Source organism: Mustela lutreola, chromosome 6 (genome assembly GCF_030435805.1).
Source record: "Mustela lutreola isolate mMusLut2 chromosome 6, mMusLut2.pri, whole genome shotgun sequence".
Lineage (NCBI taxonomy): Eukaryota > Metazoa > Chordata > Mammalia > Carnivora > Mustelidae > Mustela > Mustela lutreola.
Window position 1 is genome coordinate 155,870,322 of NC_081295.1, and position 22,327 is coordinate 155,892,648.

The 22,327-nt window shown below is 44.3% G+C and overlaps 5 protein-coding genes across 5 annotated transcripts; 2 read left to right on the forward strand and 3 right to left on the reverse strand.

Moving 5' to 3' along the window:
* Nucleotides 1-45: 45 nt before the first annotated feature.
* LOC131833022 (histone H2A type 1-D) lies at nucleotides 46-739 on the reverse strand. Its single transcript, XM_059176268.1, has one exon. The coding sequence runs from the start codon at nucleotides 605-607 to the stop codon at nucleotides 215-217; it is 393 nt and encodes a 130-aa protein (XP_059032251.1). The 5' UTR covers nucleotides 608-739; the 3' UTR covers nucleotides 46-214.
* An 8,866-nt stretch (nucleotides 740-9,605) lies between these two features.
* LOC131833037 (histone H2B type 1-B) lies at nucleotides 9,606-10,108 on the reverse strand. Its single transcript, XM_059176287.1, has one exon. The coding sequence runs from the start codon at nucleotides 10,056-10,058 to the stop codon at nucleotides 9,678-9,680; it is 381 nt and encodes a 126-aa protein (XP_059032270.1). The 5' UTR covers nucleotides 10,059-10,108; the 3' UTR covers nucleotides 9,606-9,677.
* Nucleotides 10,109-10,347: 239 nt separating this feature from the next.
* LOC131833015 (histone H2A type 1-B) lies at nucleotides 10,348-10,882 on the forward strand. The gene has a single exon (XM_059176261.1). It carries the CDS (start codon nucleotides 10,424-10,426, stop codon nucleotides 10,814-10,816), a length of 393 nt encoding a protein of 130 aa, XP_059032244.1. The 5' UTR covers nucleotides 10,348-10,423; the 3' UTR covers nucleotides 10,817-10,882.
* An 831-nt stretch (nucleotides 10,883-11,713) lies between these two features.
* LOC131833008 (histone H3.1) lies at nucleotides 11,714-12,213 on the forward strand. Its single transcript, XM_059176255.1, has one exon. The coding sequence runs from the start codon at nucleotides 11,761-11,763 to the stop codon at nucleotides 12,169-12,171; it is 411 nt and encodes a 136-aa protein (XP_059032238.1). The 5' UTR covers nucleotides 11,714-11,760; the 3' UTR covers nucleotides 12,172-12,213.
* A 6,481-nt stretch (nucleotides 12,214-18,694) lies between these two features.
* Nucleotides 18,695-21,077, reverse strand: H1-2 (H1.2 linker histone, cluster member). Its single transcript, XM_059176246.1, has one exon. It carries the CDS (start codon nucleotides 21,026-21,028, stop codon nucleotides 20,387-20,389), a length of 642 nt encoding a protein of 213 aa, XP_059032229.1. The 5' UTR covers nucleotides 21,029-21,077; the 3' UTR covers nucleotides 18,695-20,386.
* Nucleotides 21,078-22,327: the final 1,250 nt, after the last annotated feature.

Genomic DNA, 22,327 nt, shown 5'->3' on the forward strand with positions numbered 1-22,327 from the left:
CCTCCAAGCGAGTATTACTATTTTTCATGGGGCACGGGGTAATGCTTCCCGGGGGTTAATCGTGACATTTTACTTCGGTTTTAAACGCTTGTCAGAATTCAAAGCAGGACAGCTCTTTTAATGGAAATAGTGGGTGGCTCTTAAAAGAGCCTTTGTTGTTAGGGTAACTTTCTTGATTAGGAAAAAGTCCGTGTTAGAAACAATAGCCAGCATTTTACTTTCCCTTGGCCTTGTGGTGGCTCTCGGTCTTCTTGGGCAGCAGCACGGCCTGGATGTTGGGCAGCACGCCGCCCTGCGCGATGGTAACCTTGCCCAGCAGCTTGTTGAGCTCCTCGTCGTTGCGGATGGCCAGCTGCAGGTGGCGCGGGATGATGCGCGTCTTCTTGTTGTCGCGCGCCGCGTTGCCCGCCAGCTCCAGGATCTCGGCCGTCAGGTACTCGAGCACGGCCGCCAGGTACACGGGCGCGCCGGCCCCGACCCGCTCCGAGTAGTTGCCTTTGCGGAGCAGGCGGTGCACGCGGCCCACGGGGAACTGCAGACCCGCCCGCGACGAGCGTGTCTTGGCCTTGGCGCGCGCCTTACCGCCCTGCTTCCCGCGTCCAGACATGGCTGATAAAACAAATAGCAAACGCCTTCAAAAGAAAACACAAGAATAGAACCAGAGCGTGAGCAAGAGAAGTATTTATACTAACGGGAGGTATGCTGTTTGCAAGTCTCCTATTGGCTGTTTTCAAGTAACCAATGAAAAAGCAAAATCAGCATCCCTCATTTACATACACGCTCCCATCTCGCGGGAGGTTTTTGAATGCTTCAGTGTAATCCCGTATGAAGAACTTTTATTTTAATACTAATAATTGAACAACTTGGTTTTTTCAACAATACTATTTCAAAGTACAATTAGAAGCAGAAGTTACTGTCCTCATTGCTCCGTCTTTTCGCTGTTTTTCCTTGTCCAAGGTTGTGACTAATTGTGGAATGGAATAAACAGAAAAATTTCTAAATAGGTAACATTTAAGAAGTATATCTATGCCAGCAGTTGCTTTAGCGCTTTGAACCTCACAACAGAAAAGAAAAAAAGGAACAAAATAATTCTTTGGGACCACTTGAGTGGTGCAGTCGGTTAAGCATAGGACTCTTGGTTTAGACTCTGGTCCTGATCTCAGTGTTGTGCGTTTGAGCCCCGGGGAGCCCCAGCATGGGCCTCTGCTCTCAGGGCGGGGTTGGCTTGAGATTCTCTTTCCCTCTGTCCTCCCGGACCCTTGCGTGCTTGCTCTCAAATAAGAACATAAATCTTAAAAAAAAAAAAAAAAAAAATCTTTGTCAGAGCCCGAGTCTTAAAATATCTGAACAACGAAACCTAAAGGCAAGAACTGGACCAATCAGCCTTTGCCCTGGGACAGCCAAGTTTTCTGCTTCAGCCTTTATCTAAACATGAGGCATTAGAGGACCAACCACCCTCAAGGTATATAGAGTACTGTTGTCACTTTAGAGACCAGAAGACTTAGAGACTGATTGTTTGTGCTTCAGCCTTTATCTAAACATGAGGCATTAGAGGACCAACCCTCAAGGTATATAGAGTACTGTTGTCACTTTAGAGACCAGATGACTTAGAGACTGATTGTTTGTTTGTTTGACCTTGTGCAGGCGCAGGCTGAGTTAATAAAATGGAGGACTCCAAACTCTTGACTGGGAAAGTCATCTTTCCCAGTGCCATTTCCAATTCTCCCGCCTTCTCTCTTTTCTCATTTGGCTACAACACAAAGGATTCTAATCGGTTCAGGAAACTCCTCTGTCATCAATAGAGATTGCCAGGAGAAATGTTGCTGTTTTTCCTTTTACTGTCCATGAGACAAACTAGACGGGACCCAGATGGAGGTGAATAATTATTTCAGGAATTTTTGCAGGCTCAAGCCTAAACGGCTTCTGACTACCAAACAGGATGGTAAAAGACAAGAGAAGAGCCTATGTGACTCTGAAAAGTAATATGGAGGACAGATATTGGTGAGGGAGATGATGAGGGTAAATCCTTCCATAAAAATATCAGAAGAAAAGTAGCTGTCTCCAGTAACCCCTCTTCCTTCTTCTCTGAGCCAGGGGAGGGACAGAGAAGAAGATTCACCACTAATCAGGGAGTCTGACACGGGTTTCAAGCCCAGGATCCAGAATCATGAACAGAGCTGAAGGCAGATGCTTAACTGAACCACCCAGGGGCCCAAGAATCCCTCATTTTAAAATAGAAGTTAACAATGACAACAGATCTTGAAAGACAGCTCAAGTTGACTTGATCTAGATCTGTACATTATTTATCTGACAAAAAATTTTTTAAAGATTTTATTTATTTGTGCAAGAGAGAGTGAAAGTACTAACAAGGGAAGGGATTGGGGTAGGGGCAGAGGGACAAGCGGACTCCACTCTGAGCAGGGAGTCCAATTTGGGGCTTAATCCCAGGACCCTGAGATCATGACCTGAGCCAAAACCAAGACTCTGATGCTCAACAGATTGAGGCATCCAGGAGCCCCTCATCTAAAACAATTCTAAGAAAACCATGTTTTTTCCAGTACTTCAAAAGCCACTTAAAAAAAAAAAAAAAGAATGATTATATCCAATTTTGTTTCTTATCTCATAAGTATAAATGTCTATTGAATCCCCAGGATGTGTTCTTTGTGGCAGTATGTTTGAAAATAGTAGCTGGAAACATTGCTTACATCACAGAGAAACAACGTATGAAAATTATTTCAAAAGCATAAAACCTTCTGTTTCTGGACCACAGTGAAGTATACACACTTATCTCTATTCTTTCTGCTAGGTACAACTAGAAATCCCAGACATTACATGTAAACCAAAGGTGGAGAGAAGGCAGGTTGGCTAAGTGACCTTGAGAGCTGAAGAACAAGATAGTTCTGTGTTCTCTGGGTTTTCTTTTTACCTCCCATATCCTGGATTTGGTGCTGAAGAAGTTGGCAATCTCAAAATGCCAAGGAGAGCAAACAAACAACAGCAACAATAAAGACACAAAACAAGAGCCGGATATCTCTACTCAAAGGTCAAGGGTTGACCTAGAAAGTAGAAAACTTAAGACATAACCACTGCACAGCGAAACACCATGGAAAACATTGTGCCTCTGCCTCCCCAGCTTCACAGGTATAAGATTTCCTTGGAGGCCAGACGGGGATCTCGGGCTTCACTTACTCAGCGATGATGGGGTGCTTCTCCCTTCTCAGCAGGTGGAAATTATCCAACTAGGATTTTAAAGCAGCCGTCATAAAAATACTTCAATGAACAGATAATAGACCCACTTGAAGCAAACGAAAGACTGCAAAACCTCAGGAAAAAAAATAATAAAAGATGTAAAGAAGAACTAAATTCAAATTTCAGAACGGAAAAACACAATGACTGACATTGAAAACTCCGCTGATGAGCTCAACAGCAGAAAGGAGAAGACAGGGGAAAAAATCAGTGAATATGAGGATAGAAAAATAGAAATTACCCAATTTGAACGACAGAGAGAAAATAGACTGGGGAGAAAAAAACCAACATCAGAGACCTGTGGGACAATAACAAAAGACCTAACGTTCATGTCTTTAGAGAATCAAAAGGAGAGGAGAAAAGAGAGTGGAATGTCCAAGAATTCCTAAACTTGACCAAAGATGTAAACCTACAGATTTCAGAAGCTTCACAAACCCCCAAGTAGAATAAACCCAAACACATTCTTGACATAAAACACATCATAATCAAACCCAGGCAAACTAAACATGCGCAAAATATCTTGAAAGCAGTGAGAGAAGAAAAAGGGAAGGGGGGAAAAAAAGGGAAGAAAAGGGAAAAATCCATTCAAACGACAGCAGATTTCTCATCAAAAACCACATACCAAAAGGCAATGCCACATTTTTTTAAGAACTCATAGAAAGAAACTGGTACTGTTTCTCTGAATTTCATGCCCTTTAGGAATCGGTGAGGGAATAAAGACATTCTCAGATGGAGCAAAGTGGAATTTCTTCCTGGCATATCTCTCCATAGGAGAACGACAAAAGGAAGTTCTTGAAAAAGAAAGAAAATGATATGAGATTTTTGGAACATTTGGAAGGAAGAAAGGAAACAAAGAAATATGGGTAAATACAATTCTCACGTGTTTTCTAAATTATGTTTAGAAGCTAAATTTCTTATATTATGTGATGTGGTTCTTGATGTACATAGAGGAAATATTTCAGAGAGTTATATTATAAACAAGAGAGGGTAAAAAGATTTAAAAGAAAACAAGCTTTCTAAGGTTGAACTGGTAACATGTAGATACCAGTAGACCGTGATGTTGTGTGTATGTAATATCTAGAGCAACCACTAAAAAACTATCCAAAGACCAGAGATGAATCAAATTCAAATTGTCTCAAGAAAATATTCAAGTAGCCCACAGGAAAGCTGGAACTAGAAAACAGAGAAATGAACAATAGGGAGGGAAAATTAAAAATAAACCAACAAAAAATCCACCAGAAAACAAAAATTTAAATGGCAAACTTAAAGCCTAACACGTAAAGGAGGAAAATTTTTCCTAAACCCTTTTAGAGTCCCTGGCTGGGTATGATAATTAAACTGACAAAGATAAACTGGCAGGAGAAAAGCATACAAATTTTATTGGAATTTTTACATGTACGTGGGAGCCTTCCTAAAACAATGAAGACCTAAAGAAGTGACCAAAGCAGGAAGCTTTTTGTACTTTTAGACCTAGAAATAAATTTCTAAAGAGAAAAGACAGGAGCACCTGGGTGGCTCAGTGGGTTAAGCCACTGCCTTCGGCTCAGGTCATGATCTCAGGGTCCTGGGATTGAGCCCTGCATTGGGCTTTCTGCTCGGTGGGGAGCTTGCTTCTCCTTCTCTCTCTCTGCCTGCCTCTCTGCCTACTTGTGATCTCTCTTTCTGTGTGTCAAATAAATGAATAAAATCTTAAAAAAAAAAAAAAAAAAGAACTGAAAAGATAAAGGGGTTTGGGCAATAGGTAGTAAATGGCAAAGAAGTAACAAGGTTTATTCAGAGTCTTCTCAGTCCTAAATTCTGTTTTCTGGTGATGTTTTTCTAATCCTGCCTTTAGGGAAGAGGGGTGAGGGAGAGCAAGTCAAAGTAACCTTGCTTTGCTATTTTCCCAAACACCTCTATCTTAAAATATTATGTCCAAGTGCCCATCTTTTGCGGTAATATGTCCTGAACCCCCTCAAGGTCAATCATTGCATTAAATGTATATGGTCTAAACACATCCATTCAAAAACAGAGACTGGCTGATTTGATAAAAGTACAGGCTCCAAATCGATGCTATTGTAGGGAGGAAAAATCGTTTTCCCTCTACCCTTCTAGATTGTTAGCTGAGACCCTCCCCGCCCCCCAGTAATATAAGACAGCTGGGCAGACCCAAGAAGTACTGAGTAATGCCTCAAATGGCCCCGAGCCATCACCTTAAATACCATCTCCAGCTAAAGGCAAAACATGTTCAGGGTGGAGGGTGGGGAGGACAGCTTTGGGAGGTTACCAGGCAAAGCACAGTAAACAAGGCTACGGTTGTTAGGCAGATTTAAGTTTTTGTCTTTTCCACTGGGTTCTTACAGTTTTAGTCATCCTTCTTTTCCTGGCACAGAGAGGGATACACTCTTGCAAACTCAGATTTCCCCTGTAAATGTAAATTTCTCTTACGAAATTTCCCCAGGTAAACGGGGAAACCGTTTTACTAGGTTTTCAAAGCTTTTTTAATGTCTGCTATTTAAAAAAAAAAAAATCACTTTAGGTAATCTTTCTGCCAAAGAAGCATATTTTAGGGTGCAAATAATGCTCCCCTTCACTCTTGACAGGAACTCACTTCAAATACAACTATCCATACAGGTTGAAATGACAGGGTAGAGCTAGAAAAACCTTGCAAATATCAACCAAAGGAATCAAAGGTGCTTATATTAATATCACGTAGGTAAATGGGAGCAAAGAAATTTACCAGAGATAGAAAAGGACATTACAGAATGACAAAAGGGTCAGTCTAATAAGAAAACCAAGAAATCCTTTAAAAAGAAATTATTTATTTGACAGAGAGAGGGAAAAAGCAAAAGCAGGGGGAGTGGCAGGCAGAGGGGGAAGCAGACTCCCTGCTACGTGAGGAGCCTGACACAGGGCTTGATGCCTGGACCCTGAGATCATGACCTGAGCTGAAGGCAGAGGCTTAACCCACTGAGCCACCCAGGTGTCCCAAACCAAGTAATTCTATATGTGTAAGCACCAAATAGCAGCCTTACAAAATATGTGAGGCAAAAACTGGTAGAGCTGCGTGGCGTACTGAGCAAATCCGCAATTACAGGTAGGCAGGTCAACACCCCTCCCTCAACAACTGATACAGCAAATATATAAAAAGTTAGCAAATACACAGAACTCAGCAAGTGCCTTGTTTTCATCTGTAAACCAGCAATGGTAACGTAGAGGTGGAAAAATGTTCCCTTCCTCCTTTCTAGGTGCTTTGGCTGGTTTAATAATTATATTTCGACCCAGGTCAGATTAATAGGAGAAAAGCAAATACACTTTCTTATGTCTGAGAGCAGCACAAAGACAGGACACCCAAAAGTCAGTCAGGCAGTTGAGGCTTGTAGGCCATCCTGAACTAAGGAACGGGGACCGGGGCTTCAGAGGAGAGATTGGCAATTCACAGGAAGGTAAGAATAGATGTTTAGTTCATCAGCTGTACGCCCTGCCCTGCAGATAAGTCTTTCGGATAAAAAAAAAAAAAAGAAAGAAAGAAAAGAAAAAGTTATACTTGACAATAGCTCTCTTTCTGATACTTTTAGAATAGGCAGTTAGTGAGAGGCCACGGTCGGCTGTGGGGAAGGTCAGGGGCCCCTCCTGGCAGAATCCCACCAGGCAGGCCCAAGATGGCGGCGCCACAAGACGGAACCCCTGAGCAAGGGAGGTGGAAAAAGCAGGGGGAGCAGCTCCTTCTCTCTCTCTCATATCTCAAGGGTATAATTTTAACTTTAATAAACCTTTCCGCCTGTGTCCCTTGTCCTCTGTGTTGCACATCTGTCCTTGAATTCTTTTTTGTGACAAGACCAAGAACCTGGTCACCTCTTTGGGATGTGCAGAGTAGAGGCCCCGGGGCCAGGGTTTCCCCGTTTACCTGGCAACAAGATCTCTATTAAATTTTAAAGGATAAGAAAAAGTATGATCTCATATGACATTCATATATCTATATGCATAGAGACCCGTATATGTATGTATGTGTATGTGTGTGTGTGTGTATATATATAGACACACACAAAGTAAAATTTCCAGAAGACTGATGGCAAAAATGTCCTGGGTAATGGAATTGATTTTCATTTGTTTATTTGAAATTATTTGTGGTGGTTGTTATTTTAAAATAACGGGCAGATATTTTGTTTTACAAGGAAGTTAAAAAGAACTGACTTAAATATGTATATTATTTAATGGAAATGAAAAGCCAAGAAGAAAGATCTCAGATGTTGCAGAGAGATGCTGAAGGCAGAACTGAGAAGTCTGTGTCCTCTCATCTGCCAGGAAGCAGGGCCAGGGCATTCTATTTCTAACTGTGCCCTCTTTCCCAAATCATGAACACTTTCTGGACCCCCTGTTATGTATCTTTTCCAAATTTTCAACCTCCCTCCAAATTAAAAGCCTCTCCAGCCCCACCCCCTCTGTCTTGTTCTTGGCACCCAGAACTTAGCCCAGAGCATCTCCCCTCTCCCTCAGGGACAGATCCAGATCGGGGACAGATTGAGCTCTTCTTGTCTCCAGCTCATCTTCCTTGGACAGGAAGGCAGCTAAAACTTCCCCGTGGCTGCAAGGATAATCACGAAAGTAATACAAGCTATTTTTTTCTCATTTGCTTTTTTACTCAGAAATTGCCTTTCTGGAGAAAAATGCAGATGTTTTATTAGGGAAGAGGGTGTATAAAACCTTGCAGTATTTCACTTGGATGGCTGGCCTGCTGGCTCTGCTGTGTCCAAAACTGGCCTCCCATCATATGCAGCTGGAGAGATTTTATGAGTTTTTTCTGTTTTCTCACCACTCCTCACTATAGATCCATAGTCTACCCCACAGTCCAGGCATCTGATTTTTTTTTCCTTTTTTTTTTTTTTTTAATTCTCCTTTCACTTGTTAGAGATCAGCCGGTATTCAGTATAGATGGCAAAAAGACCTAGGTCTGAGTCTACAAACCCCAGTTTAGTTTGAATTTGTCAAATAAGGGTAAAGTTTTACGTAAAGAATCAAATGTTAGGAAGGAAGGGGAGTATGGAAAGAGAGAGGAGAGGAGAGATGAAAGGTAGAAAGCAAACAGGTAGGCAAAAGTTTTGAAGGACGAGATGAGGAAAAAATCATCCCTACCTCAGACCGTTTTGAACACGATGAGAAATATTACCACCTAGATCTCACCTCGCCAGGGTCAGAACATAAAGGTCAGTGAGTTTTAACGTGTTGGCTGAGTTTGATAATTAAAAAAAAAAAAAAAAAAAAAGGAAGGGGGGGTAGGGAGAATAGGTCTTTTTATAGTTATTAATTTTTAAGGCCAGGGTCTCATTCACAGCTATATTTTGTGTTGCTGAGACTTGAAGTACTCATACAGCGGTGGGCTGACATTTGAGATCTGGGAAAAGATCATTTAAAGTTAAATTTTCTTCATAAAGGGGTCCTTTTAAAGAAATTCTATTGTACATTTAATTTCTTCATCCAAAGTCACTGTTGTGTGTCAACTACAGAAAATGCTCATAGACTCATGAAAAAAATACCGTTTTCCTTTTTTTCACCGGCAGTCAACAGCTGAGTCCTACCCATTCTCCTCTCTTCCCCCAATCCCGGACATAGACCTGCCCCATTACCTCCCCTTCATCAAGGCATTTTCTGTCTATACAGGATTATTTTTGGAGTCTGGTGTCTTTGATAAAGGTTGACCAAGAAAAAAACAGCACATCTTCCTCTCCAACCCAGGCCCTCCTTGCCAGCCAGTAAGGTGGCGCGATAGGGAAGAGCGGGAAATTCAAAACTTTTGTCCTTCTTAGAGCTGGACGGCCATTCCCCCGCCCTTCTAGTGACATTCTCGAAAAGCCATTAACACTCAGAATGGGTAATGGGCCTCGGAATCTTGGGACGCAAGAAAAATTGAAACTAGTGTAGATTGGCTGTTGCCATCGGTAGACAATTCTAGTGTGAAATTAGAGTAATTCCCTTTAAACTATGCAAAGAGCTTGAGGTATATCTCAGAAGTGCCCACGAGAACCACGGGCGTCTATCTACCCAGTGTTTTACGCAAGGGAATTTAGGGTCCAGGTATAAGCCCTACCCTCTTTCCCGCAGTCCAGATCTTGCCCTCTTCCCAACAGCGAGTCTCAATTAGTCATGCCCTGAGGGTCCCTCTATTCTGAAAACCTTTAACCACTTCTTTACCCTGCAGGAAAACCCCTTTTGCAGAAACATAAACACTGGGAAAGTAAGAGTGAGCACTTACAAGCATCCGGAGCGTTGGGGGAAAACAGAACCTGGGATGAAAAAAAAGGTGAAATCAAAGATCACTGTTGGGGGAGATTCCTTAAGACTCGAGCTGTAGTGGTAGACTTGTACTTAACACTACAACGAAGTGGTGGTTACAGGTCTTTATTGATAAAGTGGGTGGCTCTGAAAAGAGCCTTTGGGGTTGAATCACAAGCCGCTTACTTGGAGCTGGTGTACTTGGTGACGGCCTTGGTGCCCTCGGACACGGCGTGCTTGGCCAGCTCCCCGGGCAGCAGCAGGCGCACGGCCGTCTGGATCTCCCTGGACGTGATGGTCGAGCGCTTGTTGTAGTGCGCCAGGCGGGACGCCTCGCCCGCGATGCGCTCGAAGATGTCGTTGACGAACGAGTTCATGATGCCCATGGCCTTGGACGAGATGCCCGTGTCGGGGTGCACCTGCTTCAGCACCTTGTACACGTAGATGGAATAACTCTCCTTGCGGCTGCGTTTGCGTTTTTTGCCGTCCTTCTTCTGCGCCTTAGTAATGGCTTTTTTGGAGCCCTTCTTGGGAGCCGGAGCAGATTTGGAAGGTTCAGGCATGGCTTTTCCCTAAAAGTTGTAGAAACGCCAATCGCACTCGCCACAACAAAGGTTAGTGTTGTGAAAGGTCCAGAGCTCATTCTTTTATACTTCCTCAATGCAAATGAAGTTTCAAGAATTGTCACTTCTGATTGGATAAAATGGAAAAGTTCTCGTTCTGAGGAGGGGTTTATGCAAATAAGGGATAAACAGTCTCTCTTTCTATTGGATACACAGACTAACATAGTTTGACCAATGGGATAGCTTGTAGGCTCATCCCTGAGCTGTCTATAAAAGAGGTTTGGGGCGGGGGGGGAGGGGCAGGTGGTAGTTGCAAACGTGTTTTCTGTTTTAGGGTTTCGGCTGCTAAGCTAATTTAAGTCGACATGTCTGGCCGTGGAAAGCAAGGTGGTAAAGCCCGGGCCAAAGCGAAGACTCGGTCATCCCGAGCCGGCCTGCAGTTTCCAGTCGGCCGTGTGCACCGCCTGCTCCGCAAGGGCAACTACTCGGAGCGGGTCGGGGCCGGCGCGCCCGTGTACCTGGCGGCCGTGCTCGAGTACCTGACGGCCGAGATCCTGGAGCTGGCGGGCAACGCGGCGCGCGACAACAAGAAGACGCGCATCATCCCGCGCCACCTGCAGCTGGCCATCCGCAACGACGAGGAGCTCAACAAGCTGCTGGGCCGCGTCACCATCGCGCAGGGCGGCGTGCTGCCCAACATCCAGGCCGTGCTGCTGCCCAAGAAGACCGAGAGCCACCACAAGGCCAAGGGCAAATAAAAATCTAGCCCAGGCCGCACGCATTTTATACTCCAGCAAATAAAAGGCTCTTTTCAGAGCCATCCATATTTTCACAAGAATGGCTGATAACCCAGTTTGTGCTACCATGGTAGAACCAATCCTGAGAGCCTATAAAAAGAAAAGTTGAAACATTGAAACTTAAAGAAACAGGTAATTTATGGGCTGAGTGTGTACCCGACGTGTAAGTTCGCTACAAGAAGTTCAAGGGCTAAGGTGTACAAGCAGGAAGGAGATTTGCTTTTGGCCAGTAATAAAGTTGCACAAGCTTTTCAAGTTTTCAGTTTGGGGAAAAATTTCATCCAACAACGAAGCTATCATTCATTGCGGTACAGTTTTGTATGTAGCATTAGTAGATCCGGTGCTTTACGTGCGATATTCCAAATACACCCAGGAACGCTGCCATGTAATTTCATACGAGAAAACTTGGTATTAGGAGAGATATAATGACCGAAGATCTAGGAAGAGGCAATCCAGGCTACCCGAGATCTACTTCAAAATAACTAGCCCAACTGTCTAGAGGAGGGGGTGACACGACAAAATTGTACTCCGTGAAGTGTGCAGACCGGCAGGATTGATAACCTCCGAGCCTGTGGAGAATTGGGGGAATTTCAGGTTCACTTACATTTACAGAACCACACAGATTACATTTAACATGTTTCTTAAAAGGCTGGCTACGGCTCCTGTGCTTCGTGAAAGCATAAAACAATCTGAATATTAATTCGCACTGAAAAGAGGGAGAGAGGTGGAGTTATTCATCCAATCGGATTCTCCAGTAACTCATCAATGCGGCTACCGTTCGACCAATGATTTCATCGCGCGGTTCTTTTGAAAAACTACGAGGCCAATCAGAATGCCTCTTACTGTATATAAAGGAATCTTCGCCTTGGCTCCCCAGGCTCTCGGTGTGTTTTTAGTTTCTCCCAATGGCTCGCACGAAGCAGACAGCGCGCAAGTCGACCGGCGGCAAGGCCCCGCGCAAGCAGCTGGCCACCAAGGCGGCTCGCAAGAGCGCGCCGGCCACGGGCGGCGTGAAGAAGCCGCACCGCTACCGGCCCGGCACGGTGGCCCTGCGCGAGATCCGGCGCTACCAGAAGTCCACCGAGCTGCTGATCCGCAAGCTGCCGTTCCAGCGGCTGGTGCGCGAGATCGCGCAGGACTTCAAGACCGACCTGCGCTTCCAGAGCTCGGCCGTCATGGCGCTGCAGGAGGCGTGCGAGGCCTACCTGGTGGGGCTCTTCGAGGACACCAACCTGTGCGCCATCCACGCCAAGCGCGTCACCATCATGCCCAAGGACATCCAGCTGGCGCGCCGCATCCGCGGCGAGAGGGCGTAAAACAAACTGCCGGTTGCAAAAGGCTCTTTTCAGAGCCACCCACCATTTCTTGAAAGGGGTTGTAATTTTTTTACGGTTCCAACTACAGAAACAAAGTTATTTGCCACGGAAATGATTTCTGACGTGGACGTTTTTAGTACAAAGTGTATCTGAGTGTTAACTGGCCGAATATTCCAAGTCCCTTTATCAGGCTTCCGCAGACTTGTTAAAGAATTGCTGTTTAAGATGCACTTACCATTCCAGGGTGACCTGATTGTAATTTTCTAGAGCCTTTAGACAAACTTGACATGTGCACCAGGGATAGAGTGCAAACTAAGCTTGTAGTTGGACTTTCTCCAGGGAGTTTTCTCTTTTTACGTTTGCAGTGTGGTTCCTAGAACCCCTTTATATTGGTTTAGTTTGGCCTGTTCAGTTCCGACTTCATAGAGAATACCATTTAATCCGTTGAGTTTGTAGAGGGTCCTGCCCACGCCCTGTAAAAGCTTTTATTCCATTTAACATAACAAAAGCAAGTCTAACAGCAGTATCCTTACTGTTTCCAGTAATCCACAAAACATTTCATGTATCCTGACTTCAGAATCTTGTATTGGTCTGAGAAAGGACCAGGTGACAGACTTCTGTACTCACCAGAAGACACCCACTAAATACATATATGCAATAAGACAAAAGACTTACCTATCATTATCCGAAGTTTCTCTGCCTACACAACTTAAAATCAGTGGGATGTGATTCTGACAGGCTGTTACCTAGAGTGTTTCTCCTACCCATGTCCCCCCCCCCCCTTTTTTTAAAGTGGTTTTTTGTTTGTTCTTAAGGTTTTATTTGACATAAGAGATCACAAGTAGGCAGAGAGGCAGGCAGGGGGGTGAGGGATGAGGGTATGGGGCGGGGAGCAGGCTTCCCGCTGAGCAGAGAGCCTGATGCGGAACTCGATTCCAGGACCCTGAGATCATAACTGGAGCCAAAGGCAGAGGCTCACTTAACCCACTGAGCCACCCAGGCGCTCTCCATGTCCCCTTTTAATAAACGCAAAATCATTCACTAAAGTGATACTTTCTTTAATTTTCTAAGTATAAAGTTATAATAAACTGATGGTAGTTCAAGGTTTTTGAGGCCTAAAACTTACACAACTTGGCAACTCTTAATCACAATTCACAAATCACAATTCACAAATAATCACAATTCAAAATTTAAAATACAAAATAGACAGTGAACATTATCATTGAAAGGATCCAAATTCCAATTTTACCAAAATAAAGCTGTAGCTATGACAAAGTTCAGTAAAATAGCATATTAATTTTCGAATACAACACTATAATTTTTTTGTCTTAGAATATTTTTGATGGCATACTCTGATTCCATTTTTGCTTGAAAATTATTTGAGGGCAACCCTCTCGGGTTGCCTCCCTCCTTGGAAACTTTGCGCTATTGCTCAATAAATCTTGTTTTGCTGCCCACCAAAATACACACACACACACACACGTATATTTATGTATACGTATATACACATATATATGTACAAATATTTCCTATATATACAGTGTGAAGAGAATTCAGTATTTCCTCCCAGGTAAATTGATCACAATTTGTTTTGTTCTCTTGATAACTTAGAACTGAGTTTCAGCTTCCAAACACACTACTGGTAGTGTCATTTTTAAGACGTTTCAAATCTGGGAACTCCTTGGTCAATCTCCTTTCATATGTGAGTTGTAAAATTTGGAAGGATTCTTCATGGACTAGCTTTCAGCTCTATACGTTTCAAATCTTGATTCATCCATACTATACACCGTTGCTGCCACTGCAGTTGCTGCAAATACACAGATATCATTATATCCATCTAGCACAACATCTTGTCTGAAATCCAGGTTTGTCAGTGAGCAGTAGAAGTACACACCATGAAACCACTCTTCCAACTGATTGGCTAGAACTGAACTATATGTGAACACATCTGCAAATTTTTTATCTTGCTAGTCCTAAACTAAACATATAGGAAGTAGATTTTCTCCTTCCTAAATCCAAATGTGTTCATCGGAACCCCCATATAATCAGGCGAAAGGTGCACTGGAATACAAAAGGGAAAATTGAGTGGCTACAAACAACAGGTGTAGCCCGCTGTGAATAAAATATCTTAATATTGAAATTTAAAAAAAAAAAGAGAGAGACCAAGTGAATACACTCCCAAGGGCCTAACATTTGAGTTTCATTAGCTTCAGGGTAAATGTGCTTCTGAACACTTTCTGTGCTTTTCTAAATTATACACGGCCTTCGCCTGCTCTCCTATCACTCTCTTGTAGCACTAGGAATTGAGAGTCGCTAGTTTGGGATGACATGTAGGCCTCTGGGATAACCCAAGTTTGGCTTTGCATGCTGCTTTGGATGGTGATACCATTCTCAGAGATACCAGAAGGACAAAACATACCAGGAAGGATATAAAGTCAACTCCGAGCAATTTGAACCCTTTCGGCATGAACGTGAGTTCCCTGGAACAATATTGCAGGATGTTACGGTTCTATTCTGGACTGCATATCACCTTCCTTTAAGAGGTCCCCATGGGAGGAACAATAAAACCAAGTTTTCACTGGAGACAGTCGAATAGCTAACCTTCATAGTTTTCCATAGGTTAAGTACCATGTGAACTGATTGGCCTGAATTGTTATATACCATTTCTTACTTTTTTTTTTTTTTTTAAGATTTTATTTATCTGACAGACAGAGATCACAAGCAGGCAGAGAGAGAGAGAGGAGGAAGCAGGCTCCCCGCTGAGCAGAGAGCCCGATGCGGGGCTCGATCCCAGGACCCTGGGATCATGACCTGAGCTGAAGGCAGAGGCTTGAACCCACTGAGCCACCCAGGTGCCCCTATTTTGTTTTTGTTTTAAAGGAGGTTTATATATTTATGTATACGTATATACACATATATATGTACAAATATTTCCTATATATACAGTGTGAAGAGAATTCAGTATTTCCTCCCAAGTAAATTGATCACAATTTGTTTTGTTCTCTTGATAACTTAGAACTGAGTTTCAGCTTCCAAACACACTACTGGTAGTGTCATTTTTAAGACGTTTCAAATCTGGGAACTCCTTGGTCAATCTCCTTTCATATGTGAGTTGTAAAATTTGGAAGGATTCTTCATGGACTAGCTTTCAGCTCTATACGTTTCAAATCTTGATTCATCCATACTATACACCGTTGCTGCCACTGCAGTTGCTGCAAATACACAGATATCATTATATCCATCTAGCACAACATCTTGTCTGAAATCCAGGTTTGTCAGTGAGCAGTAGAAGTACACACCATGAAACCACTCTTAAAGGAGGCTCCATGTCCAGCATGGGGCCCAATAGAGGGCTCAAACTCATAACACTGAGATTAAGACCTGAGCTAAAAAAAAAAAAAAAAAAAAAGTAAAAAATGGCATAAAATGGTGAAAGTCAGATGCTCAACGGACTGAACCACCCAGGCACCCTGATGTCACTCTTGATATAACACTGAAAGTCAAGTTCTCTCACTGTGTCCATTTTACAGAGCAAAAACTTTAGCCTAAGACATTTTAGTTACTTAGCCAAATTCATACTACTAATAAATATCATTGACAGGCAATGTCGCACCAAACCTACACTCTAAATATCTTCTGATTAATAAGATTGCCCAGAAAGGGATTCTTAGAGCTAGCTGCTCCTGTCACACAGATGAGGCTGGATGGCTAAGATATGCGGTGGCCTGGACTTGGGCTAGCTTCTGTGGTCAGAGTCCTCTGCTCAGTGGCCTGGTATGAGATGAGATGGATAGGGATGCTCTCTGGGCCTCGGGACCAGGTCAGAATAATCGTTTCCTTGGAAACATCTAGACTCTGCTACAGAGCAAGTATTTGCTTGTGTCTTACCCACAGTGTTTACTATGGACCTATATTGTCCACGATAGTAACCACTAGCCATGGATAGCTATCCTGCACCTGAAATGTGGCTAGTCCAAATTGGGATGAGCTTTAAGGGTAAACTATATACCAGATTTCAAAGAGCTGTCTGCAAAATAGAATAAAAAAACCTCCTTAATATTTTTTATATTAGATAACTTGTTGTACTGGTATTTCCTTTATAGTGAGTTAAAATACTATTAAAAGAGATTTATGTGTTTCTTTTCTACTTCTTTAAATGTGGCTACTAGAAAATATCAAATAAGTGATACAACTCTTACTGTATTTCTGAGGAAAAGCACTAGCATACAGAGGATAGTTACACTGGCTCACTGATTGGAAACTAACAAGCTATATTCTTGATATCACCAATCCCCAGTATTAGTGACACCTACGTGCTGTGACAAGGTGTTTGACAGTAAGTGGAGAGGGATGAGCAACAGTGTTTGGCACATTGTAAATTAGAGCTCAGAAATGCTGGCTCTCAGCACTCTTGTTCCCACTGGGCCCTAAATCCCTTCTCCACTGTGAAATCCTCTAATGATGTAATCTTGCTTCTCCTGGACCTGTTCATCTCTGGTATGAGTTCCAACCCAAAGTTACTGTACTTCCCTTAGGCATAGAATAATACCTAGAACTTTGCTTATGAGAAGTAATAGGATATTTTACTTTTCAGCCATGAGAGCTCTGTGTATGGGCAGGAGAAAAAAAAAAGTTTGCATTATAATACATTACAATTATATTGCATTATAATGCATTACAAGTAGACTGTAATTTCTGTGTTACTCACATTTTTGTCATACATGGACACGAGATCGTGAATTTTCATTGTTGAATTATCAACCAGCAATTTAGTTTATGCACTATTCATTGCCAGTTTTGGCTAATCAGGCATGTTTGGGCAATTATTTGAATATATTATTGCCATTATCAGTATGATCATAGTAAGTAGAACATTGAAAATGATAATATTAATAATGTCAAAATAAAATATAAACTTCATAAATTAGAAATCAAAGACAATGACTTTTTTCTTAAAGCGGCCAAATTGGAGTCTAATGAATGGCTTACAGTATCGGACTTAAGCCAGGCCACTTTGTGAACACTGGTGAGGGAATGGAACAATTTTGAAGAAACATTACTGAAGATTTTATCTAACTTCTAGGTGACATTAGAGATTTTTACAACTTTTAGCTCTCCACGAACGAACTCTCCCTACACCCTACTAGAGAAGGGCGATTGTTTGTTCTTGAGGAATACATTTCATTTGAAAGTAAAGGATGCCCATTACCTAAGCAGACATGTTTGCAGGAGACGTTCAGTGTTAGGGTCAACTGCAAGTATATAACCTTCAAAGGTGTGCGGACTTAACAGCATCTGAAGAGGAAAGGAAGCGTGGAAGTAAGCTACGCTCGACTGAGGACGAACTGTGCTTCTATTTGGAGTGTCTTAAGTCTCCTGATTGCTACAACTTGACCCAACCTGAGTCAAGAGAGGTGACCCTAGTGGCAAGAGTTGAGATGGCTAGGAGAACCAAGAACTCCAATGTCAGGAGCACAGCCAATAACCTTCTAGGCATCTCTTGGCTCCATTTTGGTCTTTTTAGTCCCCAGCCTTCTTGGTTTCTCCTAGAGAATGCCTAAGAAATCAGTTCCTTGAACATCGGTTCACCTCATTTTCTATAACTCAATTCCAGTTTTTGGAAGACAATTGTTGTTGGTTCATTTTGGCCCAGTGCCCTGTGGATCAGTCAACCATCATTTAAGGTCAGACACTTCACCAGAAGATAGTATATATTGACACCCTGACATGCAAGCTTTAAGCCAAAAATCAGGTTAGAGAAGACCAGGATTATTTGGGACCAGAGGGCATTCTAGAGTTTCATTGTTCATATAGTTAACTGAGCTGTTGAAACAGGTTAGCAGGAATTGAGATGTGCCGTATGCATAGAGTTTTCAAAGACATAATATGAAACGCAAAAAAGAAAGTGAAATATTTTATAAATATTTTTCCATTGCTTTTATGTTAAATGAGAATATTTTGGATATATTACGTTAAATTATGTTATTAACACTGATTTCACCTGTTTTTTTTTTTTTTTTTCTTTCTTTCTGTGGCTATACCTGCATTGTTCTAGAGGTTGTTAATTCACATAGGCACAGATCTCTTCCAGAACTGGGTATCTTCTTCAGTGTGCCCCTATGGGATTCTGGTCCTCGAGGAATCTCAAATCTCATAGGCTGCCATTTCAACAGTAGAAAGATGACAAAATATCTGGGAATAAAGGTAATAAGAAATATGAAGATATAGTTGGAGAAAATTTGAAACATTCTCCACAGGTACAAAATATTTGGAAAAAAAAAGGGGGGGAATAAAATGTTCTTGAATAGGAAAAATTCATTGTCTCCCCAAATTAATTTGTAAATTTAACATCATCCCAAAGAAATTACTGATAGGGTTTTGAGGGTTTTTTATGCATAGTGGAGGGGTGGAGAGGTGGGAGGAAGGAAGCATCTTGTATTACATTTGGAAAAATGAAATTAACAAAAACTAGAATAACCAGGAAATTCTGAGAAAGAGCAAGGACGGGATGAGCTCTATCAGCTATTAGTCACAACATCTCAGTTTATTAAACATTCAACTTTTATTTTAATACCTACTATAGGCCATGTATTCTCAGCATTGAAAATAGTCCTGTGAACAATATTTAGTGTGATCACACTTGAGGAATGACAGAGACCAAAGGAACAAAGTAGAAAACCAAGAATTATTCCACCTACCCAGGGAATTTAGCCTATGATAAAGGTGGCATCTTAAAATGAGGGTGGGGCAGGAAGGGGACAGGGGGAAGACACGGAAGGATTGTATACATTAAACCTTACAACAAAATACAGAGGGCTCCATGGTTTTAAATGTGAAACTAACAGCACAAAAATTACTTCGTGTAATTTATGGAAAATTGGGAAAATTGTCTTCGTGTGCGCGCGCGCGCTGCGCCCTGAAAGTGGAGGAGGTCTTTCTACTCTTGACAACGGACACTAAAGTGTCCCCATTCCGTGGGAGGGTAGGGAGGAAACCCGTGATCGCTGCCAGTAATGCGGGAACGAATCTAGATTAATTAACCGCTAGTTCCGTCATCGTGGCAACGGACGAAAACGGAGCAGCGGGTCCAAGAAGCCCCAGTTCCTGGAACGTAAGAAAATCCATGTTCACCAAAATAGAAGCAGGACTAGGACTTTGTCCGGAAGAAACGCCATGAATATCAAGGAACCCGCAGATAACACCGTGAATACAAACGAAAGCCCTTCGTTAAGCATCGCCCCTCGCCCACGCACACGTTTCCAAACAGTTTACCCAAATTTTGTTCCTGGCGTCGAAACTGTTGGACTTGGGACCGCCGCACAGAAATGATTTAAAACGTCTCCGGCTTTCAGATGTTGACGTCTGCCTAAAACGAGGCTCGCGACCCGCTGCCAGACAAAATGGCCGACGAAAAGCGGTTTCTGATGCCCTGAAATCCATCACACCTGTGTCCAAAGGCACGCGAGGCGAGGCGCGGGAGGGCGCGGGTGGGGCCGTGCGCCCGGGCAGGGCCGCCGCCGCCTCTGCGCGCTGTCCCGGCGAGGTACCTGGGGGCCGCGGCGCACCGGCTCGCACAGCAGAGCGCGGGACGCAGGCGCCTGCGCCCTCTCCTCCGGGGCCGGGGACTGCCCCCGGACACCCCAACTTCACTTTCCAAAACACGGTAAGTGTCTGAAATCCATACTTGTTTATCAACCGGAAAGGCCCAGTTCAACCCGCCCGAAACAAAACAGCCTACACCCGAGGCCGGACGCCACCCAATGAAACACGGGGCGAAGACCACGGGCTGGAGGAGTGGGCCAACCCGCGAGCAGGGCGGGACTTTTGAATGACTTTCCAACCCAATCGGGGTATTCCTGAAGACAAACTGGCTGGCTTGATTTGTGGTTGTTTTCGATGTACCCGGCGCGGGGCGGGGCTCCGGACGAGTGCGCGCCTCGGGACAGCGCTTTCGCACCGCCGCCGGAGAGGCCACGGGGCACCGCAGGGCAGGGGACAAGCCCCACGGCCGCGCCGAGACCTCCCCCCCCCCCGCCCTTTTCGGGTTAGCGTGAAGGCCTAGGTTACCAACCACACCCCCGCAACCCTTATCTTAGAGCTGAAAGTTCAAGGAGAAAAGGGAATAGGATGCGCAGAGAATGCCCAGCTCTTTCTCGGAGAAGGTGGTGGCTCTGAAAAGAGCCTTTTTGGGTTTCAGAAGCAGACGTCCAACAACCTACTTCTTTTTGGGCGCAGCCTTCTTGGGTTTGGCAACCTTGGGCTTGGCAGTCTTGGGCTTCACGGCCTTGGCTGTGCTCTTGGCCGCCTTCTTGGGCTTGGCAGCCTTGGCCTTCTTCGGACTCTTGGCTACTTTTTTGGCGACAGCCGCCGCCGCGGGCTTCTTCGCCTTCTTTGGGGTCTTCTTGGCGCTCTTCTTGGGGGCGCTGGCCCCCGCGGCCTTCTTGGGCTTCTTGGCCGCCCCGGCCGCCTTCTTGGGCTTGGCCGCGCCCGCCTTCTTGGCCTTGGGCTTGGCCTCGCCGGAGGCCGCCTTCTTGTTGAGCTTGAAGGAGCCCGAGGCGCCGGTGCCCTTGGTCTGCACCAGGGTGCCCTTGCTCACCAGGCTCTTGAGGCCCAGCTTGATGCGGCTGTTGTTCTTCTCCACGTCGTAGCCGGCGGCCGCCAGCGCCTTCTTGAGCGCCGCCAGGGACACGCCGCTGCGCTCCTTGGACGCGGCGACGGCCTTGATGATCAGCTCCGACACCGGGGGGCCGGACGCCTTGCGGCGCGCCCCTGCGGGCTTTTTGGCCGCCTTCTTCTTCACCGGGGTCTTCTCCACCGGGGGGGCGGCGGCGGGAGCGGCAGGAGCGGTCTCCGACATGCTGAGGCTGTGGGACTGGGTACAAGTGGCAGAGCGCCGTGGGTGCGCCGCGGCCGGGCCGCCGTATATATAGAGCGCAGGCGCGCGCTGATTGGTGCTCCGCTCGCCCGCCTGGCTGGCAGCTCCGAGCCGCCGCCGTGCGCCCAAGTTGTGTTTGTTCCACTTCACAAAAGGGGGAAAATGTTAAAATACCCCGCACCAAATCTCCCGACTTTGGTCGGGAAAGGATCCGCGAAGCCTCAGGCTTCGTGCTCTCCATTTATTTTTTCCGCAAGCCCAAAGACAACGCGTCCAGGCGCCCCCAACTCCCCCAACTCCCAGGGAAGTCCAGGACGGTCGGAGACCACTTTCTGTTTTTCTTCTAAATTACCTGTTCGCTCCTTTGCGCCTGAAAGTTCTTTTTCTCAGGAGTGCTTGGACACATGCTGCCCTTCTTTGGGATGCAAAAACGAAATGGTTTCCACCTAAGTTTTCACGATAATTCTGTTTCTTCGCAAGGGAAGTAACACAGGTCCTCTGTGAGTTCTGCGCACAGACCCACAAGAACCGTGGACTGGGACAAGGATTCCCGGACCAGTCCAAAGCAGTTAGGGCTGGAAGAAAGGGGGGTCCAGAAGCCTTGGGGGCTGCCCTGGGTCGTGGAGGGTTAGAGACTTAAATCTTAGACTTGAAGACATTGAAATTCTCAAATCCGTCTTTTCACAGATGGGGGCGGGGCACTCTTCACTTCTCCAAGGGAGAGAAATTGGGCAGTTTTTCAAAAGGTCTCAGGTTCCCCTCTGGGTTGTGCAAGGCAGGGGGTCTGGCCCTCAAGAATAGGGATAATGAGGGAAGAAGGGAGACCCCCTAAGCTTAAAAAAAATATATATATAGATACATAGATACATAGATATATATCTACATAAATATCTCCTCGATATACTTGGCAGCTATAAACATTGAGATGATCTGTTTTCAAAGAAAACCAGCATTTATTATTTTTATATGCTCCAGTAAAGGGATGAATTTTAGCCCATGAAAATCCTAGGTTACTTCCAGTAACAATAACTGAAGACATGTTATGCTATAGAAGGACACTCTCTAGCTAGGAATTCAAAGATCTGGATGACTTTCATGTGGTACACTTTTATCAGGTGAACTATAGATCTGAAGTTGAGCAAAACAGATGGCAAAATTTTAAATAGAAACAGGAAAAGTACTGGACCATATAAATTATTACACCATTTTTTGTTGTTGATAAGAACACCTCTTCTAGCCCCCTCTGAAGCAGGTCTTACACATTCTGTTCTCAAGTTTGCT

Coding starts and splice junctions, on each gene's coding strand:
- LOC131833022 (XM_059176268.1), bottom strand. CDS start 607: ATGTCTGGACGCGGGAAGCAGGGCGGTAAGGCGCGCGCCAAGGCCAAG.
- LOC131833037 (XM_059176287.1), bottom strand. CDS start 10,058: ATGCCTGAACCTTCCAAATCTGCTCCGGCTCCCAAGAAGGGCTCCAAA.
- LOC131833015 (XM_059176261.1), top strand. CDS start 10,424: ATGTCTGGCCGTGGAAAGCAAGGTGGTAAAGCCCGGGCCAAAGCGAAG.
- LOC131833008 (XM_059176255.1), top strand. CDS start 11,761: ATGGCTCGCACGAAGCAGACAGCGCGCAAGTCGACCGGCGGCAAGGCC.
- H1-2 (XM_059176246.1), bottom strand. CDS start 21,028: ATGTCGGAGACCGCTCCTGCCGCTCCCGCCGCCGCCCCCCCGGTGGAG.